At 45.6% G+C, this 26,615-nt stretch overlaps 2 protein-coding genes across 2 annotated transcripts; one reads left to right on the top strand and one right to left on the bottom strand.

Annotated features, from left to right (window-relative positions):
* Positions 1 to 1,133: 1,133 nt before the first annotated feature.
* Positions 1,134 to 11,330, bottom strand: PSMA2 (proteasome subunit alpha 2). Its single transcript, XM_015409581.1, has 8 exons — positions 11,233 to 11,330; positions 8,044 to 8,120; positions 6,866 to 6,998; positions 5,617 to 5,739; positions 4,558 to 4,639; positions 3,098 to 3,171; positions 1,742 to 1,799; positions 1,134 to 1,656 (listed from the first exon to the last, which is right to left on the bottom strand). Exons 1-8 carry the CDS (start codon positions 11,271 to 11,273, stop codon positions 1,540 to 1,542), a joined length of 705 nt encoding a protein of 234 aa, XP_015265067.1. The 5' UTR covers positions 11,274 to 11,330; the 3' UTR covers positions 1,134 to 1,539.
* A 913-nt stretch (positions 11,331 to 12,243) lies between these two features.
* Positions 12,244 to 17,399, top strand: MRPL32 (mitochondrial ribosomal protein L32). The gene is made up of 3 exons (XM_015409583.1): positions 12,244 to 12,343; positions 13,844 to 14,025; positions 16,746 to 17,399. The coding sequence occupies exons 1-3, from the start codon at positions 12,247 to 12,249 to the stop codon at positions 16,998 to 17,000; spliced, it is 534 nt and encodes a 177-aa protein (XP_015265069.1). The 5' UTR covers positions 12,244 to 12,246; the 3' UTR covers positions 17,001 to 17,399.
* The last annotated feature ends 9,216 nt before the right edge of the window (positions 17,400 to 26,615 follow it).

A 26,615-nucleotide genomic window follows, 5' to 3' on the forward strand; every position in this document is an offset into this window, starting at 1 on the left:
TCCAACGCGGCAGTAAGAAAGGAACTGGCGGGATGTCTGCACCCACCCCTCTGGGCATGTGTTCCTGCGCATGCCCTAGGTCTGGGCGCGAAAATCCGTTAAGAGCTTGCTACAATGCCGATCGATCCAGCGCGTGCGCACTAGATCCCATGGGTGTGAAGCACAGAGACCAAGTCAAAGATCCTAAGATGATACAAATGCTGGCAAAAAGCTGTTAAATGTGAAAGAATCCATGAATGTAATTTCACCAATACATCAAGAAACGGTTTAGAAAGTTATACAGCTGTATTTGCAGTTCAATCGAACTCTATTAAAAGCAAAGACAGTTTTATTGTTAGTTTTGAGAAGCAGTATAAAGCTGTTGGCTAATTAAGCTTTTAAACTTCCCCCCCTCATTTTAGCTTGATCTTGAAGCGTATGGGCGATTTCAATGTGACAGAATTTTATCCACAGGAAATATCCTGCAATTCCTCAAGGTCTATGTAAATACTGATGGACATCCAACCACAGGCCACGGGAAGTTCCTCCAACCAAAGACTCCCTTTTTCAACTTAAGTGGCTCTTCCATTAAAGGAAGGACACCTTTCACTGGAGGGACAGCCACTGACGCTGGAGGAAGCTCCAACTGCTGCTTACTGGAGTTGTAGGATACAGACCGCTCTCATTTAGCAATAGTCTTGTGGCATAAGGTATCCCATTTTAATGGAAGTCCAAGAACTTTATGTTACTAGAGTCTACACTAACCAGCCAGATAGCAAACAGTTTGCAGATTTCTGAACCTGGTAATTACAAAAACAGAAAAATCTAATAATCCCCTAGTGAGTTATAGGATGCAAGGAAGCTAAACCATCAACTCAGTACTGGCTGTTCTGAGTAGCAGTAACAGAACTGGATCTGCAGTACTTTAAGACAGCCAGTTTGGTGCAGTGGTTAGGAGGGGAGAACCAGGTGTGATTCCCCACTCTTCCACATGCAGCGGCTGGTGTGACCTTGGGTCAGTCATAAATTCTCTCAGAGCTGTTCTCTCAAGGGCAGTTCTTGAAAGAGCTCTCTCAGCCCCCCCCCCCCCGCCTCTCAAGGTGTCTGTTGTGGGGAGGGGAGGGGAAAGGAGACTGTAAGCTGCTCTGAGACTCATTTGGGTAGTGAGGGGCGGGGTATAAATCCAATCTCTTCTTCTCCTTCTACACTAGCTCTAGTTTTATATACGTACGTCATGTGCTCTTCCTTATTTTTTTTAATACCAGCAGAAACCTTTTAGAGGCTGCGTTGCTATAGCGAAGAAGATGGCTCATAAGGATTTAAACTCACACCACCCTTTGTTATGATTTTATTTTATTTTTTCCCAGATTGTGTAACTCCCCCACTATACTTTTGTACAATGATCCCACATTAGGGCAGTAGCATTTGATCCATGACATTCCTTTTTTAAAAAATCTGACAGATAACCCGAGTAGAAATAAGAGTGCAGAAGCCAAATATTCAAATGGCTGAAATAAAAAAGATTGTTGTATGAATCTGTGTGGTCTTCCTCGGACACCACTAGGCAATGGCAGCCAGGTAATCCTTAACCTCAGTTGGAGTGAGACGCCTGAATCCCGCCTCGTTGCAGATGCCGACCTCAATGTTGTCTTCTGTCATTTGCCCTTCAAAACTTTCCTAGGAGAGAAAGAGAGTTTCTTTCAACAAACAGTATGTGATTTCCACAAAATAGATCAACCAACAGATTTGGAAAGTCCCTAACCTTTAATGTCAAAATAGCTGTATGAATGGCATCTTCCAGTTCCAAATCTTCGTTGTACCTACAAAAGGAACACAATTCAGTTTTCAAATAACTGCAAAGATTCCTTCAAAAAATGATGTTAACTACAGGAGTCAAAATCCAACCACCACAACCAGTTCCACAATCCAAAGAATTGTGTTTCACAAACTGCTCCCTAGCCTGCACGACAATCTCCTTGAAACAGATGTCTAAAAAACCACTGAGTGTACACAGTATTTCTTTGGATGCCAACCAATATAGGAACAAGTATGCAATTTACACTGAAGTCATGCCAGTTTATTAAAGAACACAGAACTTCCATGAACCTGATTGTTGTGTATGTTCCTGATTCCAAAAGGGAGCTGTGCATCAGACAAGTGTGAAAGAGCTTTGTTCTAAGACCAAAGACCAATCAGCCCTCTGGCCACTAGGTAACAGCGTCAGATCTGACTTGAATGTTTACTGAGATGTAAAAGTCACATTAGCCCCCTGTCCACTGGCATTCTGTTCACGAACAGCGACAGCTCGCCAATCATGCACTTCAGGAGCTGGGGTTCAGGTTTGCGTGAATGGAAGCTGTACCCACAATGGAAATCCATGTTTTTCCCTATTCACGTGACACAGCGATCACGTAAGTCCCACTTAGGAAAGGAGCAATTGATGGGCTCCAACTCCATGTGAATGGAACACCAATGTAACAGCTACTATATATTATCCAACTTGTGGGGTCCTGAAATAACACCAGAAATGGAAATATGTGTTCCACCTCATCTCTTTGTATTTCTCTTGCTAAAAATTTTCATTGTCTTTTGCTACCTGATTGTTCAACAAGAGCAGCTTTTGAGCTGCTTAACATGAGCTCACCAAACTGCTATCAGTCTGTACATGAAAGGCTATATTGTAGTTTTGAATGCAGGCACTTCAAGAAAAATCCCATGCAATTTGAATCCTCAGTGACCAGCTGGTTCAATAAACACTTATTGTATTTGTCCTTATGTTTCTATGTATTTGTTTTATGTTTCATGACAGCTATGATACTGCACTACCCCAAATGCACTTACCCACCCCCATGGCTTGGACCCTGCAGTAAGACTCTGCTAACCAAAGGCCTATCCATCAGTAGAACTGGATCTCCTCGCTTCTCAACTCACGTTAGGTTTTTGTTCATTTTGGCTGCTTTCTAGCTTCTTGGCTAGTCATTTTTAAACAACCCAGAACTAGGAAAAGCTCAAGACAAAAATTATTAACGATGACAGCTTTGTTAAATATAGGACAATTTTCACATACTGTGAATCAGAGTCTATATAAAATATTGATGAACACTACTGATAATGCTACCTCTTTTCGAGGAAAGTCTTCCCGTTCACATAGTTCCTCCCCATTGCAGTTGCTTTCCATGCAAAATAAGCCCCCTGCAAAAATGAAAAATACATGAAACTAAAAGTGAGAAGACTTCAAAACCATCTTCTGGTTACTGACTGATATAGTGAAATGTAGGAAATATACTCATTCTTAACACCTGTCTGGATGGGTGGGTGGAGAGATGACAACTATGGCCACCTACATAATTAAGTATCCCTGAAAACACACAAACCTGCCCTATACTGAGTCAGATTCCTTGGCCCCTCAAGGTCAGTATAGTCTTCTCTAACTGGAAGTGGTTCTCTGGGTCTCTCCAGTAGAGGCCTTTCACATTGCTTACTACATGTTCCTTTTAAATGGAGATGTTGAGAATTAAACCTGGAATCATCTGCATGCCAAGCAGATGCTCTACCACCGAGCCGTGGTCCATACAAGTTTCGCCTTTAACAACTGCCCTGTCTAACCTCCTTCCTGCTTTTTAAACCTTCAAATAACAGCTAAGTGAGTAGGTGACAGACATTTTGAACTGGAACAGGAAACATTCTAATGCACACATACCAATACCTAGTTATTTAAATCCCAGAGGTGTACTAGTTTTAGCCTATTACACCAAAACGAACAGTCTTTGAGCATCCTAAAGTCTGAATGGATTTACTGTGGCAAAAATTTACATGGAGTAAAACACATTTTATTAGGTGGAAGAAATGCATATTCAGACAAAGAAACAAAGACAGAGGGAAAGAAAATAGTAAACGGAAGGGACCAATTGCAATGTAATGCAAAGGTAGAATCTTACTGAGTTCTGTATAAAGCTTAAATGTACACAAGATTAACAGGGCAGCAAGATTCACAACAGCAGCAACTGGCAATAATGAAGTCTTAGTTTTGCTAAACTAATCTAACACCTGTGGTGACTGAGAAATCCTTGGATGCAGTGAAGTTCTTAATAAACTTAATCAAAACTTAATGAAAAATTGTGAACTAGACAGAGGACATGAGTACCCAGGCTGATCCAAAGCAAAACCCAATCCACAATACCTTCTATGAAGACCAACCAAGAAAACACATAACAGCATTTAAGCTTTCAGCTTCTACAGGACATTAACCTGAATGATAAGGGAGTGGGAAAAGAGAAAACTGTGTATGCCCTCCCTTTCTCAAGCACCTAGCCCGATGAAGTGTACCAGAGAAAATGGAAACTTGCACACTGGTTTGTGTCCGTAAACAAAAACATTACATGGCTTCTGTTGTCCAAAAAATTCTAGTTCAGCAATTTCACTTTGGAGACTCCCTCTTGAAAAAACAAAAAACAGATAAAAAGTGCACAAGCATGAACGAGCACCTGCATGCACGCAAAGTCTACTTAAGAATTCAGCAGAGACCCACCCTAGCCTTTTTGGTGGTTCCTACCAAGATACCTTGCTTTCAATACTTACTGAAGGATCAGACTGGAATAAATACGGCCTTCCCTCGTTCCAGCCACATATTAGCAAAGATACTCCAAACGGCCGTACGCCCCTGTCAAGCAAAGCGTTTTAAAAAGGGTTAGTGATATCAGGGATTATTCTGAGAAGCCCTTAAGATTGGCATTAAAATGCTGCTGACTCTTCCACTGATAACACACTTCCAGTATCATGTTTTCTCTCTTTGGAACTTGCAATAGCGACACTGCGGCCAATGCAGATCTCTTTCCAGATCTTTCCCCCAAGGCTGCCAGTCACATGCTGGTTCTGTTCCCATGCCTCTTACAGCAACCTGACACACCAGTTGAGCAGATGAGGCTGTGGCATAGTAGATATGCAACACTGGGAAGAGATCTGTCTAAATTTCGGCAAGTAAAATGACACAGGAGCAGGGCCAGAAGAAATAGGAAGTAGGCAAAAGTTTTGCCACTCAACGGTTTGACCAAAAAGTTGTGAGGAATGATGGGTTAGAAAGACAAACGCACACCTATCAGTAACGGCACAGGAAAGGCAGTCATTATGGGTGACAAAGAAAGATGACCTCCCGAGATATGGCTCAAAAAATACTGCCTGCTTTTCATTACCCTTTCTGCAAATGTCTCCCTATATGGTGGGTGACCAGCTGGAGGCTCATGTCCTATGAATGTCACAGGCAACACACATTTGTCACATACGGGAGGTACAGCCACTATACTGTACAGTACATTACATAAACAAAGCTTTAAAAAATAAGCACAAGAAGAGCAAAGAACAAGCACATTTGGGTGCCTGGCCACAGCTCCGGAGTTCAGCTGACACTGCCTAGTGCTGGACTGGCAGACCACTAGCAAGGCAGCAAGTGTTCCAGGATACAGAGAAGAATGGGAAACAACAGCAAGGAGTGGTACTAGACAGTGCCCTGGACTTAACTCATGGCATACTTGTCCAAAAGGCCGACCACCACTGCTCCAAGACAAAAAGAAAACAGGAAAAACGTATCAAGCAAAGGGATGTTTTGAAACAAATTGGGATTAAGAGGTGGAAATAACATACCCGGACTGCGTGTATTCTTGCATCACGGATGCAATCCTCTGAACAAGCTGAGCTGTTGGAATGGGCTCATTATAAACCAGATAGTACTGCTGGGCCAACTTGCGTGCTCTGTGGACAAGCACCCTTGACAGACAGACAAAACAGTGCATGGAAAAAAAAGTCAGAGCATCCATGACACTTGAGATTCAAAGAACAATTAAATGGAAGGATTCCACAGTTAACAGTTTTTTATTTCAAACATTTACGTCTTTTCCCGTATGGAAGGTCCCAATGGCAGTTTACAAACACACATGCAAAGTGTAATAATGAAACATTAAAACCAACCAACATCACCCACAGTTAGTTGCCAACCTCCAGGTGGTGGCTGGAAATCTCACAACTGATCTCCAGGCGACAGAAACCAGTTCAATCTGGAGAAAATGACCCCTTTGGAATATAGATTCTATGGCACTGAAGCCCCTCCCTCCTCAAACCCACCCTCCTCAGGCTCCACCTTCAAAATCTCCAGGTATTTCCCAATTTGGAGCTGGCAACCCTACCCACAGTGATTACTTAATGGGTTGGCAAAAAGTGAAATCAGTATGATCAAACCCATCAGTCTCTCTCTCCCCCATTACCAAAAGGTCCACTGATAGGGAGCCAGCATGTTGTAGAAGTTAAGAGCGACGGACTCTAATCTGGAAAATCGGGTTCATTTCGACCCTCCTCCACTTGGAAGCCAAGCTGGGTGACCTTAGGTCAATCACAGCTCTCCCAGCCCCCCTCCCAATAAGCCCAGCTTGTTGCATAACGCTAAAAAAGGAGCTAGAGCTTCAGGCTGCCAGACAATCTAGGATCTCCTGGCTATACCACACACTATGCCATACGATAATTTAATTTTAATTTTCCACTGGAAAAGAACCTTTTACAGTCCCTTTCCAGTGCCAAGACAGATGATGCCTGCCTTGCCTCTTCCAGGAGGCCACGCCAGAGGGAGGCAGCCACAACTGAGAAATGTTAGCTATGCAGTTTAAACAAGGTTGGACCGATGTCCTATGAATGAAGAGAGTATCTTGAAACAGACCTTCTCCAACCCTTCCCTTCACCCAGCAGCCCCCTTCACCAGTGCCAGCACAAGCAGAATAAGCTTGGCTCTGAGGCTTCCTCTGCTTGCCTTGCATCTGTGGGTGTGGAAAGGGGGTTCACCCAATCCCTTCCTGCCACAGTAACACAGTAACCATTAATCTCACACCATTTCTGTTTCAAATACCTGTAATCAGGGCCCATGCCACTATATACCAAGCCAATATGTTTGGTGATGGGCTCTACTTTGTGGACGCTTCGTTCGTCATACAGAATGGACTTTTGCTTTTTCTCTGTCGCCAGCACCACGCCGTTTGCAGCTGCAAGAAGAAAGAAGGCGTTTTAGGTGCAGCTGCCGCCAAAAGGCTCACCCTCTGCACTCTTCTCTCAAGCGTACCCGGCTCAGTATCAAGAGCATCCTTCCCAGCAGATGGTAACAAGAATTCATTTACTTTACTGTTATCCTTTAGTGGCCATCCATCTCAATCCCATGTACCGTCTTACATTTATTTAGGGCCTACTGCAGTCTCCAGAACAGAGGTAATTACTGTGTTTTACTACCACTTAAGAGTGCTTACCCAGAGAGAGAATGAAGTGTTCCCCCCCCCAAACACACCAAGTTTATAGACTTCTAACTTAGGCACACTGTATGTGATTTGCAGCCCTGAACACAAGTCATTTCCTTTTTTCCATTTCACAGAGCTCCATGCACAAAAGGATCTAACTTCCATGCACACACACACACACACCCCACACACACCTGTTTGGAAGGAATACAAATAAGAGATGCAAGGGGAGCCTTGTAAGGAAAATTGTAAGGAAAAAATCTTATAATGTGTGATGGGGAAAAATAACCAGAGGGTTCATTTGTTTTTGCAGACATATATTCAGTCTCTGCTATCTTGCAAAGTGTCCTATTCCCACCCTGACCCTCACATGCACCATTTACCATTTGTTTTACACAAGTGGCCTTCTGCTTAGACATACTCAGCTTCAAGATCAGGTGAGACTCCACAGGGACATACCCACGTGCTCATTCAATGGTGCACTTTCAAATCTCCCTACTCTGTAAGAGATTCACCGTGGTCCAGATTGGGTCACATCATGTCTACTTTTGGGCTCAAGAAACAGCACGTCCAAATCATTTTCCGGCAACACATCATGCTGGCGTTAAACAACCGCTGTCCTGGGGAAACTAAGAACTGCCTCCATCAACAAGACATGAAAGCTCCACAAAAGGTGATCATTCTTTTCCATTTTAGGTTCCAAGTAGCTAACATAGGTGCATGTGGGCCTTTTTTGTGGACTTCTTTACCAACTGCTGCATGGCCAACAGAATACTGATCACAGATGCATGTCTTATACCTTTAATTCCAACTGATGGGGCTCCTGCTGCAACAGCCGCCAAAGCATACTCAATCTGAACAAGCTTTCCAGAAGGGCTGAAAGAAAAGACACGGTCAATTCATTCATGAGAAAGCTTGGCGTGGAAACACTCCGAGACTGGAACATGCCTCAACAAGGAACTCGATTGGCTACTTTTCAAGGAAAGGATTTGGGGCACCTTTAATACAGCAATGCATACACAACTAGGATAATGGAGTCAAAACTGACAAAGTAATGATCTATTACTATAACTCTTGTGCGCACACTCTTGGGAGTAAAGTTCACTGAGCCTTATTTTGGAAGAAATCTCTTTAGGACTATGCTGCATAATTCATGCGGCCATGAGCTCAGCTAATTCCAAAGTAAAAACATCAGAACAGTTTTACTTTCACTTTTGGTATTCACATTCAAGACTTCTGGAGGAACACTTTAGACAACGGAGGCCACAATCCTATCAACATCTACCAAACAGTAAAGTCCACTGCTACTGAGTAAACGTGCTACAGAGTAAAACTCTATAGCCTCTATTCTGACATACTTACTCTGAAGTAAACCCAAATGAATATAAGTGGTTAAGTGTGCGGACTCTAATCTGGGAGAACCGGGTTTGATTCCCCACTCCTCCACTCGCACCTGCTGATGTGACCTTGGGTCAGTCACAAGCTCTGGCACAGCCGTCCTTGAAAAAGAGCAGTTTGTGTCAAAGTTCTCTCAGCCCCACCCACCTCACAGGGTGTCTGTGGTGGGGAGGGAAAGGGAAAGGAGTTTGTAAGCCGCTCTGAGACTCCAAGTGAAGGGTGGGGTATAAATCCAATCTCTTTTCTTCTTCTTCTTCTAAAGAGACTTGCTGCCAAGATAGCACCCACAGTATATCGGTAAAATACTAAATTCTCATGACATCACAAAACTGTTGAAAAATGTGTTGAAGCCCATACAGCTGTATCTGACGAAGGGAACGTTGACTGTCGGAAGCTCATATCCCAAAAAGCCTGTTGGTCTCTGAGGTGCTTCCTGTTCCTGCATAGAAGTTGGTCACTATGCTCCTTCATAAGCCACACTATCACAAACGGCAGCTACTATTATTATAGTCCTAAGAATTGTGCATTTAATGGAGACAACCAAATGCTGCAAGATGAAAGAAGTGATTGGCGGTGGCAGGCATCACATAAATGGCATCACCATGTTTCTGAGCCAACAAGTGAAGAATTAAACATGTTCAGTTTCCATTTTGCCTAATCACGATGTACAATAGTTTAATTACATTTTTAGTAGTGTAAGTCAACATAAGTCAGCCAAACGAGTTTTGAATAAATTTGAAACTGGCCAACAAATCTGAAGTCTCAGGACAGTAAAACTTTATAGATAAACTGTAAGAACATGGTATTTTTCCAAACCATAGTTTTAAAATGTATAAAACGTCTTATCATTCTCTCAAATAATAGATCTGAATGAAGCAACCAAAAGTTCCAAATTCTCTTAAGTGCACTGAAAGGGTTTTTCTCTCTTGCTCAGGAATCTATTGGCCAGCCCTGTCTCAGCACTGCACTCACTGGTTCAACTGCAAACTCAGTTTACTTCTTCCAAATAACAGTGCAATCCTAAAAACACTTTCTGGAGAGTAATACGCACTGAGAACACGGGAGTAGAATTCTGGGTTGACCTGTTTAGGCTTGAATTAAAAGTCTACTAAATCCAAGCCTTCTGGTTATGATATGAAGCGGCCTCTCCTCATCCTTCAAGCAAATGCCACAGCTCCTTGCTTGCTACCTTGGCCAAATTAATTTTTATAACTATTGCTAGAGTGCCCAATTAGTAATCTGTTTTCAACTTTCTTATTTAACAATTAACGTTTATGTGAGATAACTCACTCTCATAATTTTAATAGTTCAATAAGGAAACAGAAACAGATTACTAACAGGGTGCTCTCACCAATAAACCAATCCATTAATTTAAGCAAGATGGAAAACACATGATTCACCATTGTGTGCATGTGTCAAATTGTTCATATTGAAGTATTTATATACAAGTTTCACACAAACTTAAATAGTCTACTTTCGGAGCTCTCTCTTTCCACACGTACGCTGCAGTGTCAGAACAGGATCTGGGAGGCCCAGGCTCAAACCCACACTCTGCGACGAATGTTTCCTTGGCGGGCTTTGGGCCAGTCACACACACTCAGAGTAACCCACCTCACAGGACAAAGTTTAAGTCCAGGGGCACCTTTAAGGCCAACAAAGTTTTGGGGAGGATAAACTTAAAAGGAGAATTGTGTTAGCTGCTCTGGGTCCCCACCAATGTTTCCTCTAAGCTGTGGAGTCCTGTGAGCAGAAATTCTACTTTGTAAGCCACCGACATTAAAGTTGTGAGCAGGTGATTTGGCCACTGCATAAATTAGTTTGCTCTGGAGCCCTCCTTCCTGAGCTAAGAGAAAAACGTGTGAGCCGGAGGCTAAAAAACTGTGAGCTAGCTCACACTAACTCAGCTTAGAGGGAACACTGGTCCCCACTGGGGAGGAAAGCCAGTATATAAACGAACACATCAATAATTAGTAGACTCAGATAATGCAGGACTCCAGTTCCAATGCCTCTTTGTTAACGCTTACATTTACGTGCTAATTTGCGGCCGTCCATTGCGCCTACGCGCCACCCATTCCGATTTCAGCTCTGCTTATGCACCAGGGCTCTGAGCGGCCTCTCCTAACAGTTCTTCCCCCCCCCCCACCCTCTTTCCCCCTGTAACTAGCTGCTGAGATTCTATCCCAGTTCTGTCTGAGGAAGCGCGCTCTGCACACCGAAGCTTACACTTTGCTGGTCTTAAAGGTGCCACTGGTCACTCAAACTCTGTTCAAATAAATAAGCACACAGATAAACATAAGACATCCGTGGACAGGTGCCCATTTACTCCTTCGCAAAAAATCTGACTCCAGCCTACAGCGCTTCCCCCCCAAAAAAACACCGCTCCTTCGGGCCTCCCCCGTGACAGGCCGAGGCAGGACCGGCAGCGGTGACTCCACAAAACCGTCGCTCGCCCTCGCCAGGCGGGCCAAGCTCGGCCCCAGCCGGTCCTTCAGGCTCCCGACCGCAGCTCTGGGCCCACATCAGCCCGGGCCGCTCGGGTTGGCCCACCGGCGAGCTTCCCTTCTCCCCTCCAAAGCAAGCGGCTTTTTACCTGAAGGTGGTGAGAGAGAAACTGTAGCCGCGCTCCGCCATCTTGCCCCGCACGACCCGAAACCCCGCCTCCTCCGCCGGCACCTGATTCTGCGACTGCGCGGAGTGGAGCGCGGAGCACTGCTGCTTCCCCCTAGAGATAAGGTGCAAGTCGAAACGGCGTGCAGCATACACTTCGGGTAATGCTCGAGAGCGTTGACTCTCTTTAGGATCCTTCGGGTATTACATGTGTCTCACGGGGAAATTATTCCAGAGGGAGCAATATTCCGGAGCGGGGAGCGGGGAGCATCAAGTGACGTCTTAAGGGTTGACATGCCCCCCCCCCCCAGCAGAAGCATTTTGAGAATAGAGTCCAGTTCATCCAGATGCAAGAACTGAATGGCATTCGCGTGTGTACGAAATCTCTGTCAAGGGCTCCACTGTCCTGAATGTTGTTAATAATTTGTAATTTAGCAATCTCCCGTTCTAATCTGCTTCTGAAATTCCTTTGTTCTCTTTGCTCTCTCATCTGTTTATAAACTCTTTTATTGTGCTATGTGCTAATTTGCTGCTATTCAGGTCTTACCAATCGCCTTCATCCAGTCGTAGCTATATCTATTGCTCGGTTACTTATGCATCTTTACTCTAATTAGCCCTTCCTGGCACCCCCCCCCCCCCCCACTGATTAACTTTATTTTTTTCTGTTTCAGTTTATCTGACGAAGTGTGCGTGCACACAAAAGCTTATACTTTAAATAAAACTTCGTTGGTTCTAAAGGTACCCCATGCCATTGGACTCAAGCTTTGTCCTGCTGCGACCAACACGGCTACCCACCTGAATCGAACAAGAGCTGTAGTCCGTAGTGTGCGAATGAAACCTGGCGGTAAATTTGCGAGGCTGCTGGGAACTGTAGTCCAGCGAATTCGTGTAGTGGTGTAAGGGTAGGACTCTGGGAATCGACGAGAACTCTGTTTCCCAGCAGTCCGCGAGGCAGAAACGGCTGCCCGGGGTTTCTACGCTATTTCCTGGAGACAAGATGGCGGTGGTACTGGTGGTGCCCTCGCCTTGGCTCAAGATCCGTGGCTGCCTTCGGGGCTGGTTGGGACTACTCCGTAACCAGAGTCCTCCTTGGGGTAGGTGTTCTCCCCGGTGGTGGTTGCCTCTCAACCCTGGAGGATCACTGAAAATGTCGAGACAGTGTGTGACTGCAATAAAGAAGGCCAATGCTATGCTGGGGATTATTAGGAAGGGTATTGAAAACAGATCAGCCAATATCATAATGCCCCTATATAAATCAATGGTGAGACCTCATTTGGAATACTGTCTGCAGTTCTGGTCACCACACCTTAAAAAGGATATTATAGCTTTGGGAAAAGTGCAGAAAAGGGCAACTCGAATGATAAAAGGGTTGGAACACTTTCCCTATGAGGAAAGGTTAAGGCGCTTAGGGCTCTTTAGCTTGGAGAAACGACTGCTGAGGGGTGACATGATTGAGGTTTATAAGATTATATGCATGGGATAGAGCAGGTAGAGAAAGAGGTACTTTTCTCCCTTTCTCACAATACAAGAACTCGTGGGCACTCCATGAAATTGCTGAGCGGTCGGGTTAGAATGGATAAAAGGAAGTCCTTCTTCACCCAAAGAGTGATTAACACATGGAATTCACTGCCACAGGAAGTGGTGGCAGCTACAAGCATGAACAGCTTCAAAAGGGAATTAGATAAGCATATGGAGCAGAAATCCATCAGTGGCTATTAGCCACAAGATATAGATAGGAACTCTCAGTCTGGGGGCAAATGATGCTCTGTATTCTTATTTATTTATTATTTCAATTTATACCCCGCCCTCCCTGCAAGCAGGCTCAGGGCAGCTTGGGGGGGGGGAGTGGGAGGACTTCTAGTGTCCTGGCCCCACTGGTGGACCTCCTGATGGCACCTGGTATTTTGGCCACTGCGTGACACAGTGTTGGACTGGATGGGCCTTTGGCCTGATCCAACATTGGCTTCTCTTATGTTCTTATCTGCGGTCCTGGTTGGAGGTCTAGTCTAAAGCAAATGCTCTTGTAAATGTGCTAACAGGAAGGACACTATCAAAGACCTCCTCTGCCCAGTGCATCTCCTGGGCGAAGAGAAGAGATTCGGTTCTTGCTCCTCAGCAGGGATCATGAGAGTCAGTATGGGGTAGTGGTTAGAATGTTTGAAGCCCGTGTTCCGATCTTCTGCCTGCCAGGGAAGCTCACTCAGTGTCCTTGGGCCACGCACACATCTCAGCCTAACCTACTCCATAGGGTTTGGGGAGAAGAAGGGGAGGATGATGTTGCCAGCTGCTTTGGGTCTCCATTGGGGAGGAAGATGGTGTGTAAATGTTTCTTCAATATGACTTAATAAACAAATATAAGGGCACCGTGTGTATAGACAGTGGCCCTGGCTCACTGGTAGAGCATCTGCCTTGTATGCAGGTAGGTCCAAGTTTCTCTCCCTGGCACCTCCAGTGAAAAGGTTGAGGTAGGTGGTGGTGGTGAACTGCTACAGATCGGGGTACTGTGTATGAAACAAATAAAAGAACGACTTTGAACTTGATCAGAAGAGCAAAGCAAGGCGATTTATAACGTGGCTGTCTGTTGTCTTTTTAAGCTCCTGCTTTAGCTGTGCAGGGTCCAGCTTCTTTGCTCGAGCCTATGGGAGAGAAGGCTGAAAGCGATGAGACACCAAGCTTTCTAGACAACGTATTTTGGATGGCAGCCCCAAAGTCAAGGCGGACCATTGAGGTGAATCGCTGCAGGCGAAGGAATCCTAGAAACCTTTTAAAAGTTAAGGTAAATCATTGGGGTTTGTTTTTCTTTTTTGCACTGGTCCTAAAAACATTTCTTAGTAATATTTCAGAAATTGCAAGCAGGTAATAGGCATTGTGAGGATTGTTGGCTCAGTATGATAAATACCACTGAAGATTTCTTTAGCAGCAGTAGTTGTAAAAAGTCTTGCTCTCTGTATATGTTTGCACCAAAAATGTTTTAAGGAGCTACCTTTTAGCAGCATGAGAAAGTGCCATCAGCATGAGACTTGACTGCAAGATTTCAAAACTGCACAGAACTCTTCATAAGTAGCGTGTGTTTTTGCAGCCTGACTCTGACACTTGCATGAATGATCTGTGGAAGCGCATCAGTACTGGCTTCCAAGCAATGCTCCCTCTAAGCTGTGGAGTCTTGTGAGCCAAAAATCTAGCTACCGGCATTAAAGTTGTGAGCAAGTGATTTGGCTACTGCATAAATTAGTTTGCTCTGGAGCCATCCTTCCTGAGTGAAGACAAAAATGTGTGAGCCGGAGGCTTAGAGGGAACACTGCTTCCAAGTTGTGAAACTATCAAAAGGATGCTTCAGAGCAAGTGTTGGATGTGACACTGAAATATGATTTCAGTGCTTCATATATGAAGCTCATATTCTGAATTTGCAGTATTCTGTAGCAAGTTATTTAAACAGCTTTGTGGGAGAAACAGAAATTGGTAAAAAGTGGATTTTTAAAAATTTAAATCACAGTCAACTAAAATGCCTGAATGCCACCCCAGTCACCTTATATCTCTCAAATGAGGGGTTTCACACAACCAAAAGGCAAGCAGTAATAAAGAACGGTAGAACTTCAACATATTTCATCCACGTACCCTGAGAGCACAACCCTACACTGAATTGCAGCTTTCTAAGTCCATTGATGTCAGTGGACTTCAAAGGGTGTAACTCTGCTTAAGATTGCGCTGTTAATTTCCTCTTCGCTAGCCCTACCTGCAGAACAGGAAATATTTTGGAGAGACTGCTAATAGCTCAAAAATGGAAAGCTGAAGTTATACCTACAAGGGATGAATTAATACATAAATTATTGGAACTAGCTAGAATGGATAACTTAAGTCTAATGATACAAAATAAAAATGAAAAGGTACATGAAAAGAGATGGGAAAAAGTATATATGTGGATAGAAAATTTGACAGAAAATTAATAACCCCAACTTGTAAAGAAAAAACAAGAGATGAATGACTCTGAATTATATGTAACCGGAACAGATGAAATGTTTGTGTATATAAATGTTAAAAATAAAAAATTTTGAAGAAAAAAAAAAAAAGGAAATATTTTGGAGAATGCTACCTTGGCGGTCCTGGCCTTCAAACTCTTGACAGCAACCTGTATTCCCCCCCACACACACACACACAATTGCACTACACTTCTCACTGTCGTTGGTGCCAACAAGCACTATGACCACTGGCTCCTCCCCATCACTACCTGCTAGCCTACCTAGACAGCACGTGATATCTGTAGCCTTTGTACTTGGCAGGGAAGTCAGTATGCTGTCCAGATGCCCACCATAAGTACCGACAATGCCACCTTAAGCAGCGTTACAGGGTCCATTCAGTATTCATTTTTACGTGGTGGTGGAAAGTGCCATCAGGTCGCGGCTGACCCCATGGGGGCTTCAAGGCAAGAGACAAACAGAGGTAGCTTGTCATAATAATAATGATAATCTTTCAATTTATTGATCGCTCAATCCTTGCAGAGCTGCCGGCTCTGAGCGATTTACAGTTACTCATGAGTTGACACGGGACTAACAATGATGGGGGTAAGGGAGGACAACATATATAATTTTTAATCACACACACTTCGCAGTCGACAGGGAGTTTGGTCAGCTGTAAGCATCAGACGTGTTCCGGCAGCATTCTTTTAGTGGGCATTGCTTGATGTCGTCAGCATTTTTCTCGTTCGCAGCACACCACTGCCACCGTCTGGCCAGAATGGCCCATTGCAGGCTTTTCTTTCGTGCTGCATAGATCTCTCTCGCCTTTTTGAGCTTACGTGCAGACCTTCTGTTTGTCGGCTAACACTTCCCCACCAGGGGTTAAGTGTGCCCACCCTCTCTAAGGAGTGGTACCATTTTATCTACTCGCCGAAGCTTTCGAACCGCTGGGTGGACAGCAAGCTGGGGACACGGCTGGTAGCTCACACCAGTGCGGGGCTCGAACTGACCGCAGCTCAGATGTTTAACCAGAGGATAAATCCCCTGTGCCACCGCTCCCTGTTTCTGTGCAGCAACCCAGGACTTCCTGGTACTAGCCAGGGCTAATCTTGCTTAGCTTCCAAGATCTGGCTAGCCTGGGCCATCTAGGTTAGGGCTACAATCAGGGCCGGCTCACTCACTAGGCGAACTAGGCAATCGCCTAGAGCGGGCTGGCCCTTAGGGGCGCCAAACTGCACCTGGCCCCGTACTCTAGGAGTTTTTTGATTATTTGTGTTTTTCATTCTTCCTAAAATGCCTTTATTTTTGAAAAATGGTGGGCGCACGGGGGGGGGGGGCAGAAGGGATCCTCGCTTAGGGGGCAAAATAAGCTGGAGCCTACATTTTTACCTATAGTTAAATAAAACTTCTCTATGCAGCCAATATGTATCTCCCTCAAATGGGAAGGAAGTACTAATGTTCCCTGTTCCCACCTTCCTTCAAATTTCTTGGCATTTTTTCTTTGTGTTGTGCATTTTAATCCTGTGTTCTCTCTTGCATTTAGAGAAACATCGATCTTTGTCCCCAGTGCGGTCATGTCAAGCAGAAGCATCTTCTTTGTGGCTATTGTTACAAAAAGGTGAGAATGGAGACGACTGCCATAAAAGCCCAAATAAAGGTCCAGGAAGGAGGACCGCACAGAGCTCCTACCGTAGAGTCCGTTGTCCTGTATGAAGGAGAGAAGCCCAGAGAGCAAGATGAAGGGAAGCGGATCATCGAACGACCAAGGAAACGCCCATCTTGGTTCACTCTGGACTGACGATTTAGCACCGTGGATTCTCGGGTTACAAACTACTTGATTCTTCAGGGGGGAAAATTGAAAGGAATGTATCTTTAAAATGTACTAACTCTAAAACATGTTAAGGGCTTTTTAATACGGCATTACAGTCCAGTTGTTCTTTGTTTCTTCCATTAAAGTCTTAATGGTATGATAGTTGGAGAAATTTAAGTAGTATAATCTGGTTTGCCAACATAGCTACTGTGATGACATGTCACATGTCTAAAGTGAGTGATGCAAGACATTATTTTGCAGGACTGGATTCTTAGTACATATATATTTGGTGTCGTACACCACTGTACATTGTAAGTGGCCCGTTGTGGAGATTTATTTTTAAGTCCATGCGTAAACGGCATTTGAAAGTACAATAAACCATTTCAGCGCCATAATGAGAGTTGTGAGTTGCTTTGTGTTTGATGTTTTAGAAGAAGAGATTGGATTTATACCCTGCCCTTCACTCGGAGTCTCAGAGCGGCTTACAAACTCCTTTCCCTTCTCCCCACAACAGACACCCTATGAGGTAGGTGGGGCTGAGAGAGCTCTTTCCAGAACTGTTTTTGAGAGAACAGCTCTGACAGACTATGGCTTGCTCAAGGTCATCCAGCAGCTGTAGATGGAGGAATGGGGAATCAAACCCAGTTCTCTCAGATTAGAGTCCATGTACTTAACCACTACATCAAACTGGCTCTCTTTATTCAGTTATGAACTATGATGACTACTGAAATCAGGCCAGATGATTTAAGTGGACACTTAGACCTTCAGGGAAAATAGACTCAGTTGACATGGTACTGCCACTGAGTCAAGGCCAAATAGCTGAGATCATTTTGTGTGTGTGTGTTCTTTTTCCACTGGTACTGCAACCAAACACAAGTTTTTCAATACCTGCTTCTTTCATATTCTGTAAAACAGCTATTTACTTTTGGGGTAGTGTTAGGCCTTACAGTGCCTTAAGGCCCATTCATGAAAAGGGTAGATGCATCAGCAGTCCAAACTAAGAGTTAGATATGCTGAAGTACTTATGTCAATTTGATTCCATTGATCAATCCTGTCATGATGTGATTTTTTTGTCTTGCTGATTTTATTTCAGTCCCAGTGTCGTCTAAAGCGTTAAAATAGGTGGCAGACCTGGGCTAGATAGTGTCTGAAAATCACATTTGAGCTCGGCAGCTTCATCAAACAAGGGCAATTCACAGTGCAATTTGGGGACACTTTCCTGGGAGTAAGGCCTGCCTAGGATGGTATTATTTATCTACTGTGAAGCTGAGGGAAGAGTGTTTGCTTGTTTGCGGTGCAAGTATGGGAGTTCAGTGTAATGAAAGTGTCCTCTAAGACCGTAAGGCATTCTTTATGTTCTCAGCCATCTGTTTTGAAGAACCAAGGATAGACCTATGTGTATTATTTGCCCGAGCAATGTATTCTGATTGCAGGGGGTTAGTGGTTTTGTAAGCAGCTAAAAAAATCTGCAAGGACGGGACATGTGAGGGTCCTGAAAGTGGAGAGACATGACAACTTGTGGAGCAGGATTAGAAGCTGTGGAAAGTCTTAATACGACCCTTCCTAAGTGCTCACATTTTCAAATTCTTCTCAACGGTTAGGATTATGAGCTCCTAAAAGAGAAAGTTGAGATTGTCAGTGGAGAGCGTGGTGTTGAGTTCTGGCAGAGAGTTGCGCAGATAATTATACAGACTCCACAATTCAGACAAATGTGAGGAATCATATCCTACCACCCTGCTTAATTTTTACACACTTCCTAAGCCTAAGGAGGCTAATTTATTTAATTTATTGACTGCCCTCCACAGTGCAGACCAGGCTTGGGGTGGTGTACACACAATCAAAATCTCATATAAAGCTGTTTAACTTCAGACTAAAATAGATCAGGCTAAAACAGTAACACAGTAAAACAATAACAGCGTTCTGTGCACCTTGGTGTTTAGTCATGCCGGCCACATGACCGGGCAGATTTGCTCCCACCACCATTGGGAGCCCACCCAAGGGAGATAAGAAGGTCTCTGTTGAGGTGGACGAGACGGCGTCTTACAGCCAGCCCAAATGCATTGCCACACGTGCCCTGGGCTCCTCCAAACATGGACAGCTGGGAAGAGGTAGTTGGGCATTTGCCCTGGGTGAACACCCCAACAACCCTGCCATTTTCATGGTACATGGGAAACAACCCCCCCCCAAAAAAAAAAGTGAGAAGGAAAGTCTAACAGTCTGACACTTTTTGGCGGAGGGGGCCCACTGAGGTACACCCACACATGAGAGGGGTCAGGTAGGTTGCTGTTGGCTCTGCTCTTTGAATACTCCACCGTGTATGCAGTTTCTTGGTCACAGCAGAGCATCACTGAAAGAGAATCCTGCTGGAAAAGGCAATGTCTGGTGTACAAAAACGAAGAGAAGAAGACCCTGCAGGGGGCAGCAAGCGGATAATTAAGACAGGATAGTGAGGTCAGCACCTCACCTGTTCCGTGTCATTCCTTGCCTGTCTCCGGATTGCTACTCTCAGGGCAATTCCCCCCTTCTTCTAGGAAGTGCCACACTCAGTCTTACCCTCTCTCTCTCTCAGCTAGAGATTTAGTTAGGGACCTATCTCTGGCTCTCCTCTTTCCTACCAAGTACATTAATTCCTAAATAAACCTTTATCTGCTCTTTAATCAGGTTGTGCACCACTGCTGTGTTAATTACTCTGCCAACAAAGCCAAGGCCTTAAATAGGACGGTGTGTTGTCCACAAGGGGACGAATGGGCGTGGTTTCTCCGTCACAGCTACGGCTTCTACTATAACTATAGCATAGTAACAACAGGGCTTGTTCATGGCTGGTTTCTCTGCATTTTCCCAGCCCCAGTCCCCCACGGCTGCCATTTCCCACTGCCAACAAGGGGCTTTGGGGATGTTTTTAAACTGGCAACTGACATTTAAAAAAAACCCTGCTCCCCAAGGGCATCCAAGCCAGGGAAAACAACCTGTGTTGTGTTCAAGTGACAAATAAGCCGTATAAAGCAAGGGGATCGTGTGGAGACAGCCCTCACAAACCAGTTTCCCAAAGGAAAGTCGGATAGGCATGCATGACGGACCAAGAAAGACTTCAGATGTTTTCTGTGCAAGTATCAACTTCAACGCTCGGCAGATCGAGGACAACTGTCCCTTTTGCTCCACAGCACCTCTTTAGTTCTGGGATGATGCAAGGGGTGGGGTTCGGCCGATACCCTACTGCTGATCCACAGCCCCTCCCCCAGATATGTCAGTATACCTACAAATTATGCCAGCATAGGTTTTAGTTGGAAGGAGAAGGGGAAGAAGAAGAAGAGGAAGAGATTGGATATATACCCCGCCCTTCACTACCCGAAGGAGTCTCAGAGCAGCTTAGAATCTCCTTTCCCTTCCCCACCCCACAACAGGCACTCAGAGAGCTCTTTCGAGAATGGCTCATGAGAGAACAGCTCTGAAAGAACTTGTAACTGACCCAAGGTCACACCAGCAGCTGCATGTGGAGGAGTGGGGAATCAAACCCAGTTCTCCCAGATTAGAGCCTGCGCTCCTAACCACAACACCAAACTGGCATTCACGGTACAATCCTAAACAGAATTACACTCCTCTAAATCCATTAAAAACAACGCACTTAGAAAAGTATAATTCTGTTTCGGACTGCACTGCCAGAAGGCAGGGTTTAAGAGTGTGTTGTTAAAAGTCACAGAACTGTTAGAAAAGTAATTTGCAGCCCTCGCCTCCAACACAGATACTTTACAGTGCTGTGCAAAGCAGGTCTACTCAGAATCCCACTCAGTTCTCTTCAGTGGGGCTGAATCTCACAACTGAAGTAGCAGAGGAGAGAAAAGGAAAGCCCTCCCCCCCAAAACTTTATAGCAAATTAATCACAGTTGGCCTATGTGTCAAGGAGTCATCTTGCTCGCTTCCCCTGGAGGCCCGAGCCCTGAGTTGTACACTGTGATTTAATGACAGCGGACAGAGATCCCTTGCAGTCAGTTGGGCTTCAAAAGACTTCGTAATAGTCATAGAAGAAGTTCAGTGGTTCTGAACGAAAAACGTGCAAAGAAATAGGAAATGAACAAAGGTCAGCTGCACTTACTCCAAGCTAAGAGCGTGAAGGAACTTGGCCTAGTTTTAATGCTTCACAGGGCTGCCGACTCCAGGCTGGGAAATTTTTGGACATTTGCGGCTGGAGCTTGGGAATGGCAGGGTTTGAGTTAGGGGCCTTAGTGGAGTATAATACCATAGAGTTAGTCTTGCCAGCCTCCAGGTGGAAAGGGGGGGGGGGATGGTATTCTGTACTAAAAAAAAAACAAATGTAATAAGCAATAGTCTGTTGCACAGGGCTATTTTTTGGCAGGAACGCACAGGAACGGAGTTCCGGCTGGCTTCAGAGTTAGCCACGCCCAGCGGGAACTCATTAGCATGATAGGCCACACCCAACAGCAGAAACTCATTAGGATTGGCTACGTTAAGGGTGTGTAGCCTAACATGCAAAGGGTTCCTGCTCTACCAAAAAAAGCCCTGGGTTTTGACAACAAACAGGGTAAACAGAATAAGAAGCAAAAGGTGGGTGTGGCTGAATGACTACACTTCTGGGAACATGGGGGTGTGGCCTAATATGCTAATGAGCTGTGTTGTCAGGGGTGTGGCCTAATATGCTAATGAGTTTCTGCTGTTGGGTGTGGTCTATTATGCTAATACGTTCCTGCTGGACTTTTTCTACAAAAAGAGCCCTGTTTGCATATTTCTATTTCATGCTAATGTGTTAATTCGGTATTGAGGTTGGTGGTCACAACCCAGCAGTTACTGTTTATAATGTTAGTATGCTCCCAGGCACTACTTTACAACAATGATAGCTTTTGAACAGGTGACAATATACATATGTATGGATGTTACACTACGCCCTGGGATGACAATCAAAAAGTGTCCACAGACCTCCCATGACAAAATGATGCTGCTGATACAAGGAGGAAATTTCCTATGCAGCCGGCGTACAGCCGTCCCTGGTATGCCCGTGTTTCAATCTATCTTCCTCTCAGATCAAAGCAGCTGTGTGTATAACTTGGAACCACATTTCACAGAATATAGTCACAAAATAGGGAGCGGTGGCGCAGGCTGTAAAACGCCTGCTAATGTAACATCAATGAACAGCCACTATGGCTGTTCGAGACCCACCGCGACCGGGGTGAGCTCCCGGCCCTAGTCCCAGCTCCCGCCCACCCAGCGGTTCGAAAGCATTAAAAATAGCAAGTAGATAAATTGGGTACCTGCCCCTAGGTCGCAGGGGGCACCCTCCTCCTCGGGAGGTGTGCAGCAGGAGCATCGGCGGTGGAGCGACGGAACGGTGCGGTGAGCAAGCAGCCTGGCGACCCAAGTGAGCAATGGAGTCCGGCGAAGGCGGAGTTGTGGGGGCGTGGCGGCACGGCGGAGCCAGTAAGGACATGAGCCGGAGCTGTGGCTGGCGCAGGGCCACGCACCACGATGGAGCCTGTTGGAAGCCGCTGGACTGGAAGACCTGTCCCAAAAAGGCGCCGGGAGGCAGAACACCGACACCTGAAGCCCGCGCAGAAGGAGCCGAAGAACAACTAGCCCTGCTGCCTGGGTGCCGGTAGGCTGTCACCCCCCCCCTATAAGAATGTGGCCCGAGTTAGGAATTTGAAATTGTGTGTAAACCGCTCAGAGACCCTTCGGGGTTAGAGCGGTATATAAATTGAATGTAAAAAAAATTATTATTGCAGCCCAGCAGTTCTCAGCTTATGTTGAATCAAGAGGTTCTCAGGAGCCTGGAGGTGTCCTGGAATTACAACGGATCTCCAGATGACAGAGATCAATTGTCCAGGAGAAAATGGCTGCTTTGGAGGGTGGGCTCTGTGTAGGGCTCCCAAATCTCGCCAAATCGCGGCGGGGGATCTGCGTGTCTTTGCAGAATCCGTGCCGTGGGGACGGCGAGACACGTTGCACCACCGTCGCCAGGACATGACGCTACGCGTCGCTCTGGCAATGGGGCTGTTTGGAGCCCCATTGCCAGAGCGACGCATAGCATCATGTCCTGGCGACGGCTGGTGCAACACGTCTCACCGTTCCCTGCGTGCCAGATTCTGCAAAGACACACGATCCCCCATTGCGATTTGGCAACCCTAGCTCTGTGGCATCATATGCTACTGAAGTCCCTCCTCCCACCCTCCCCAGGCTCCACCCCAAAGCTTCCAGGAACCTCCCAGCCCAGAGTTGGCAACTCTACCACCGCCAAAGCTGCCATTTCCTCCAGGGGAACTGATCTCTGCAGTCTGGAGATCAGTGGTAATTCCAGGAGGTCTCCAGGCTCTACCTGGAGGTTGGCAACCCTAACTACCTGCTATCATACTTCTTCCCCCCCCCATCTTTTGTCCAAGTATTCTGTTTCTTTGAGTTTTTGTTTTTCTTATAGATGCATTATTATGGCTGTCCGATAAGGCTAAAAACAGCAACAAAAACCCTATCCTAAAAACTGACTGTTTACAAAAGATGCCGGATTTGGCCCAAGCTAAAGTTGTAACAGATGATTCTGTCTAATATGGCTTTATGTTTTATTTTAGCTCCAGGAAAAGCCCTAGAGAAACCCAGGATTACGATAAGAAAAACAAAACAAAAATAAACCATGTGAGAATTAGGATTGCCAACAAGCCCCAGGGGGAGGAATGTTCTGTCCCTTTAATAGAAGCTTAATGGGGTGTTATTCAACAGACAGTGTCAGGCCAGGGAAGCTTTGGCTACCCATTTCCACACATTAAACCTCTGTTAAAGGCACAGGATATTTTTTTTCCAGGCCTGTTGGACAGTCAAACAGCAGGGGAAGGGCCTGGTTCTGACTTTCTACAGACATGATGTAGAATGATCCCCTTTAGATTCAGGGGATTCGCCGCTTTCAAATGGAGATACGTCCTGGAAACCGGCCTCTACAGCTTCCCAATCATCCATGGGACAGGCCCCAAATCCAATTTATAATAACCGGCACCAGTGTTTAGAGGAGTTCATTGCTGTATCATTTACTTGGCTTTATGGCTTTGCAATTCATTCTTCTTTTATGTCGTTGTTTTTTTTTAAAAGGCACGAACAAAAAAGCAATAGTTACCATTTTGAATTCTGTTACGATATATGAAAATCTCAGTTTTGTCTTCCTGTTGAACAGCCTCCTTTTTTTCATTTTGTGCTTAAGGCACCACACACACTCGGAGCTGCGGTGGCTCAAGTGGTTAAGACGCTGAAATGCAGGTTGTGAAAGGTCAGTAGTTCAGCAGTTCGAGACCTGGGTGCCGCATGACGGAGTGAGCTCCCATCTCTAGTTCCAGCTCCTGCCAACCTAGCAGTTTGAAAGCAAGAAATTGCAAGTAGATAAATAGGTACCACTTTGGTGGGAAGGTAACAGCGTTCCGTGCTCCTTGGTGTTTAGTCATGCCGGCCACATGACCACGGAAACGTCTTCAGACAGCGCTGGCTCTTCAGCTTTGAAACGGAGATGAGCACCTCAACCCTAGAGTCGGATTCGACTGGCTTTCGAGCAAGGGAACCTTTACACCTTTACCACACACACACACAGGACTCCCGAGAAATCTCCCATCCAGACATGCTAAGTTTCAGCAAGCATACTCTGAGACCTAGTTATAAGTTACCTGACAACAGAAAACTTGTTGTCAAATTGCAAACCAACAACAACAGATATTAAATTTTATACCCAATGGCAAGCCAAAGTAACTTACATCATACTCCCTACAGTCAGTTTTCCCAACACAACAACTTAAGGCGATTTGCCTTAACTACACAGTAAAAGATACATATTTACCAAGTCCAGGAGCATCCAAACAGTCCACGGGATTTTGAAGGCAAAATCCATCTTTGCACTCCATGTGCTTTAAGTCACAAAGCAGTCCTTTGTCTCTTCAAAGGACATCATTTCCAGGTGTAATAAACAAGCAGCCAGAACAAGAGCAAGAAGCAAGAGAAGAGAAGAGACTCTCTCTCATTAGGATCAAACAATTATAGTCCAATTCCAGTCATGATCAGCTGTGGCCTTGCAGCCAATCACGAGTGGACCTAGGTGTGTCCAATTGTTGGTTGCCATAGCTGCAACACAGGAATGGCTAGAAGTTTGGAGACTCCTTCTGCAGTCAGGTGACCCAGCTTCTAGCTACTTCATTTAGTACGTGACTTGTCGCATGTGGGGCCAGAAAGTGTAGCCATGAGGTCTGGTGTTTGGCATGGAAGTGTGAAAGAAGGCTATTTAGGCCATTTGGCTTCAACAGGAAACAAGACACAGCATGTTATCAGTAAGACATCACAGGAGAAGGCATGGATTTTTAGAATCAATATTTCTATACAAGGGTTGCCAAGTCTGGGTTGGAAAATACCTGGAGACTTTGGGGATGGAGCCAGGAGAGGGTGTCGTTTGGGGAGGGGCCTCAGCATAATACAATGCCATAGATTCCACCCTTCAAAGCAGCCATTTTCTCCAGGGGAGCTGATCTCTGTCGGCTGGGGATCAGTGGTAAAAGTGGGAGATCCCCAGGGCCCACCTGGAGGCTGGCAACCCTACCAACCAAAAGGCTGACAGGCTCCAGACTTCTGACTGCTGACTGAACGCACTTCCTGCCCAAAACTCCACAATATCAAACAGCAGTTTCCCGCTCAGGAACTGGCTCTCCCTCCTGCAGCATTCTGGAGCAGATCTCATCACCATGATGGACTTCCTGTCCTCTCTAGGGATCTGCCCTCTGACTGCTGGTTGGAGACAGGAGGAGAGGGGGGGAATGAGGAGGAGACTAGGCCGAGGCCTACCTCAAGTTTGATGGTCCCCTCCTATCCAGCCCCCCCCCCCATCCAGCGTACCTAAGGGACCACCTTTCCCCATATGTTCCCTCAAGAGCACTACAGTCAGGGGCGCAGCACCTATTGGTGGTTCCAGGCCCCAAGGACACCAAGTTGGCTGCAACCAGGGCCAGGGCTTTCTCGGCGGCGGCTCCTGTCTGGTGGAACAAGCTCCCAGAGAAGATCCAGGCCCTGCGGGACCTGGCGCAGTTCCGCAGGGCCTGTAAGACGGAGCTCTTCCGCCAGGACTTTGCATAGGAGCCGCCGCCCTCATTGTACCACCACCGAGCTGCCATCTCCGTTGGTGGATTAGACTTGAGGCGAGCCGGCCCTGGGAAGACGCCTAGATGATCGAAGAACGTATGCTGTCAGGTTAGGTTGACAAATGGAACCCATCTTGGATTAATGAGACTCAACATCAAGAGCACCGCACTTTATTTAATGATTGTTTTTATGCTGTTTTAACTGTTTGTTATGGCATTTGCCTCTGTTTAGCCTCCCTGAGCCCATTTGGGGAGGGCGGGATAGAAATCCAATAAATGAATAAATAAATAAATAAATAAACTTAAACACATACATAAAATGGTGTTTCTCCACACGGCACTAGGGTCTCAAACTGCCAAACTACAGACCTTCCAGTCTGCAGCTCAGCGTCTTAACCTCTGAGCCACTGCAGCTACTGCTCTCCAAAAGGATGCTCCTGTGACTGAAAATGGCTATATGGGTTACAGTCTGGGGAGTGGAAGGGAGCTACTACAGGAAAGTTAG

Source organism: Gekko japonicus, unplaced genomic scaffold (assembly GCF_001447785.1).
Source record: "Gekko japonicus isolate JY-2015 unplaced genomic scaffold, Gekko_japonicus_V1.1 scaffold1970, whole genome shotgun sequence".
In the NCBI taxonomy this organism is placed as follows: Eukaryota; Metazoa; Chordata; class Lepidosauria; order Squamata; family Gekkonidae; genus Gekko; species Gekko japonicus.

What these genes read in the sequence shown, in the direction of transcription:
- PSMA2 (XM_015409581.1), bottom strand. Translation starts at nt 11,273, where the DNA reads ATGGCGGAGCGCGGCTACAGTTTCTCTCTCACCACCTTCAG. An exon ending in TATTCCAGTCTGATCCTTCA is followed by an intron (nt 3,172 to 4,557) that starts GTAAGTATTGAA and finishes TCATTTTTGCAG; the next exon opens with GGGGCTTATTTTGCATGGAA. An exon ending in AAGACTTTCCTCGAAAAGAG is followed by an intron (nt 1,800 to 3,097) that starts GTAGCATTATCA and finishes TTCCTTTTGTAG; the next exon opens with GTACAACGAAGATTTGGAAC.
- MRPL32 (XM_015409583.1), top strand. Translation starts at nt 12,247, where the DNA reads ATGGCGGTGGTACTGGTGGTGCCCTCGCCTTGGCTCAAGATCCGTGGC. An exon ending in TAACCAGAGTCCTCCTTGGG is followed by an intron (nt 12,344 to 13,843) that starts GTAGGTGTTCTC and finishes TGTCTTTTTAAG; the next exon opens with CTCCTGCTTTAGCTGTGCAG. An exon ending in GAAACCTTTTAAAAGTTAAG is followed by an intron (nt 14,026 to 16,745) that starts GTAAATCATTGG and finishes TCTTGCATTTAG; the next exon opens with AGAAACATCGATCTTTGTCC.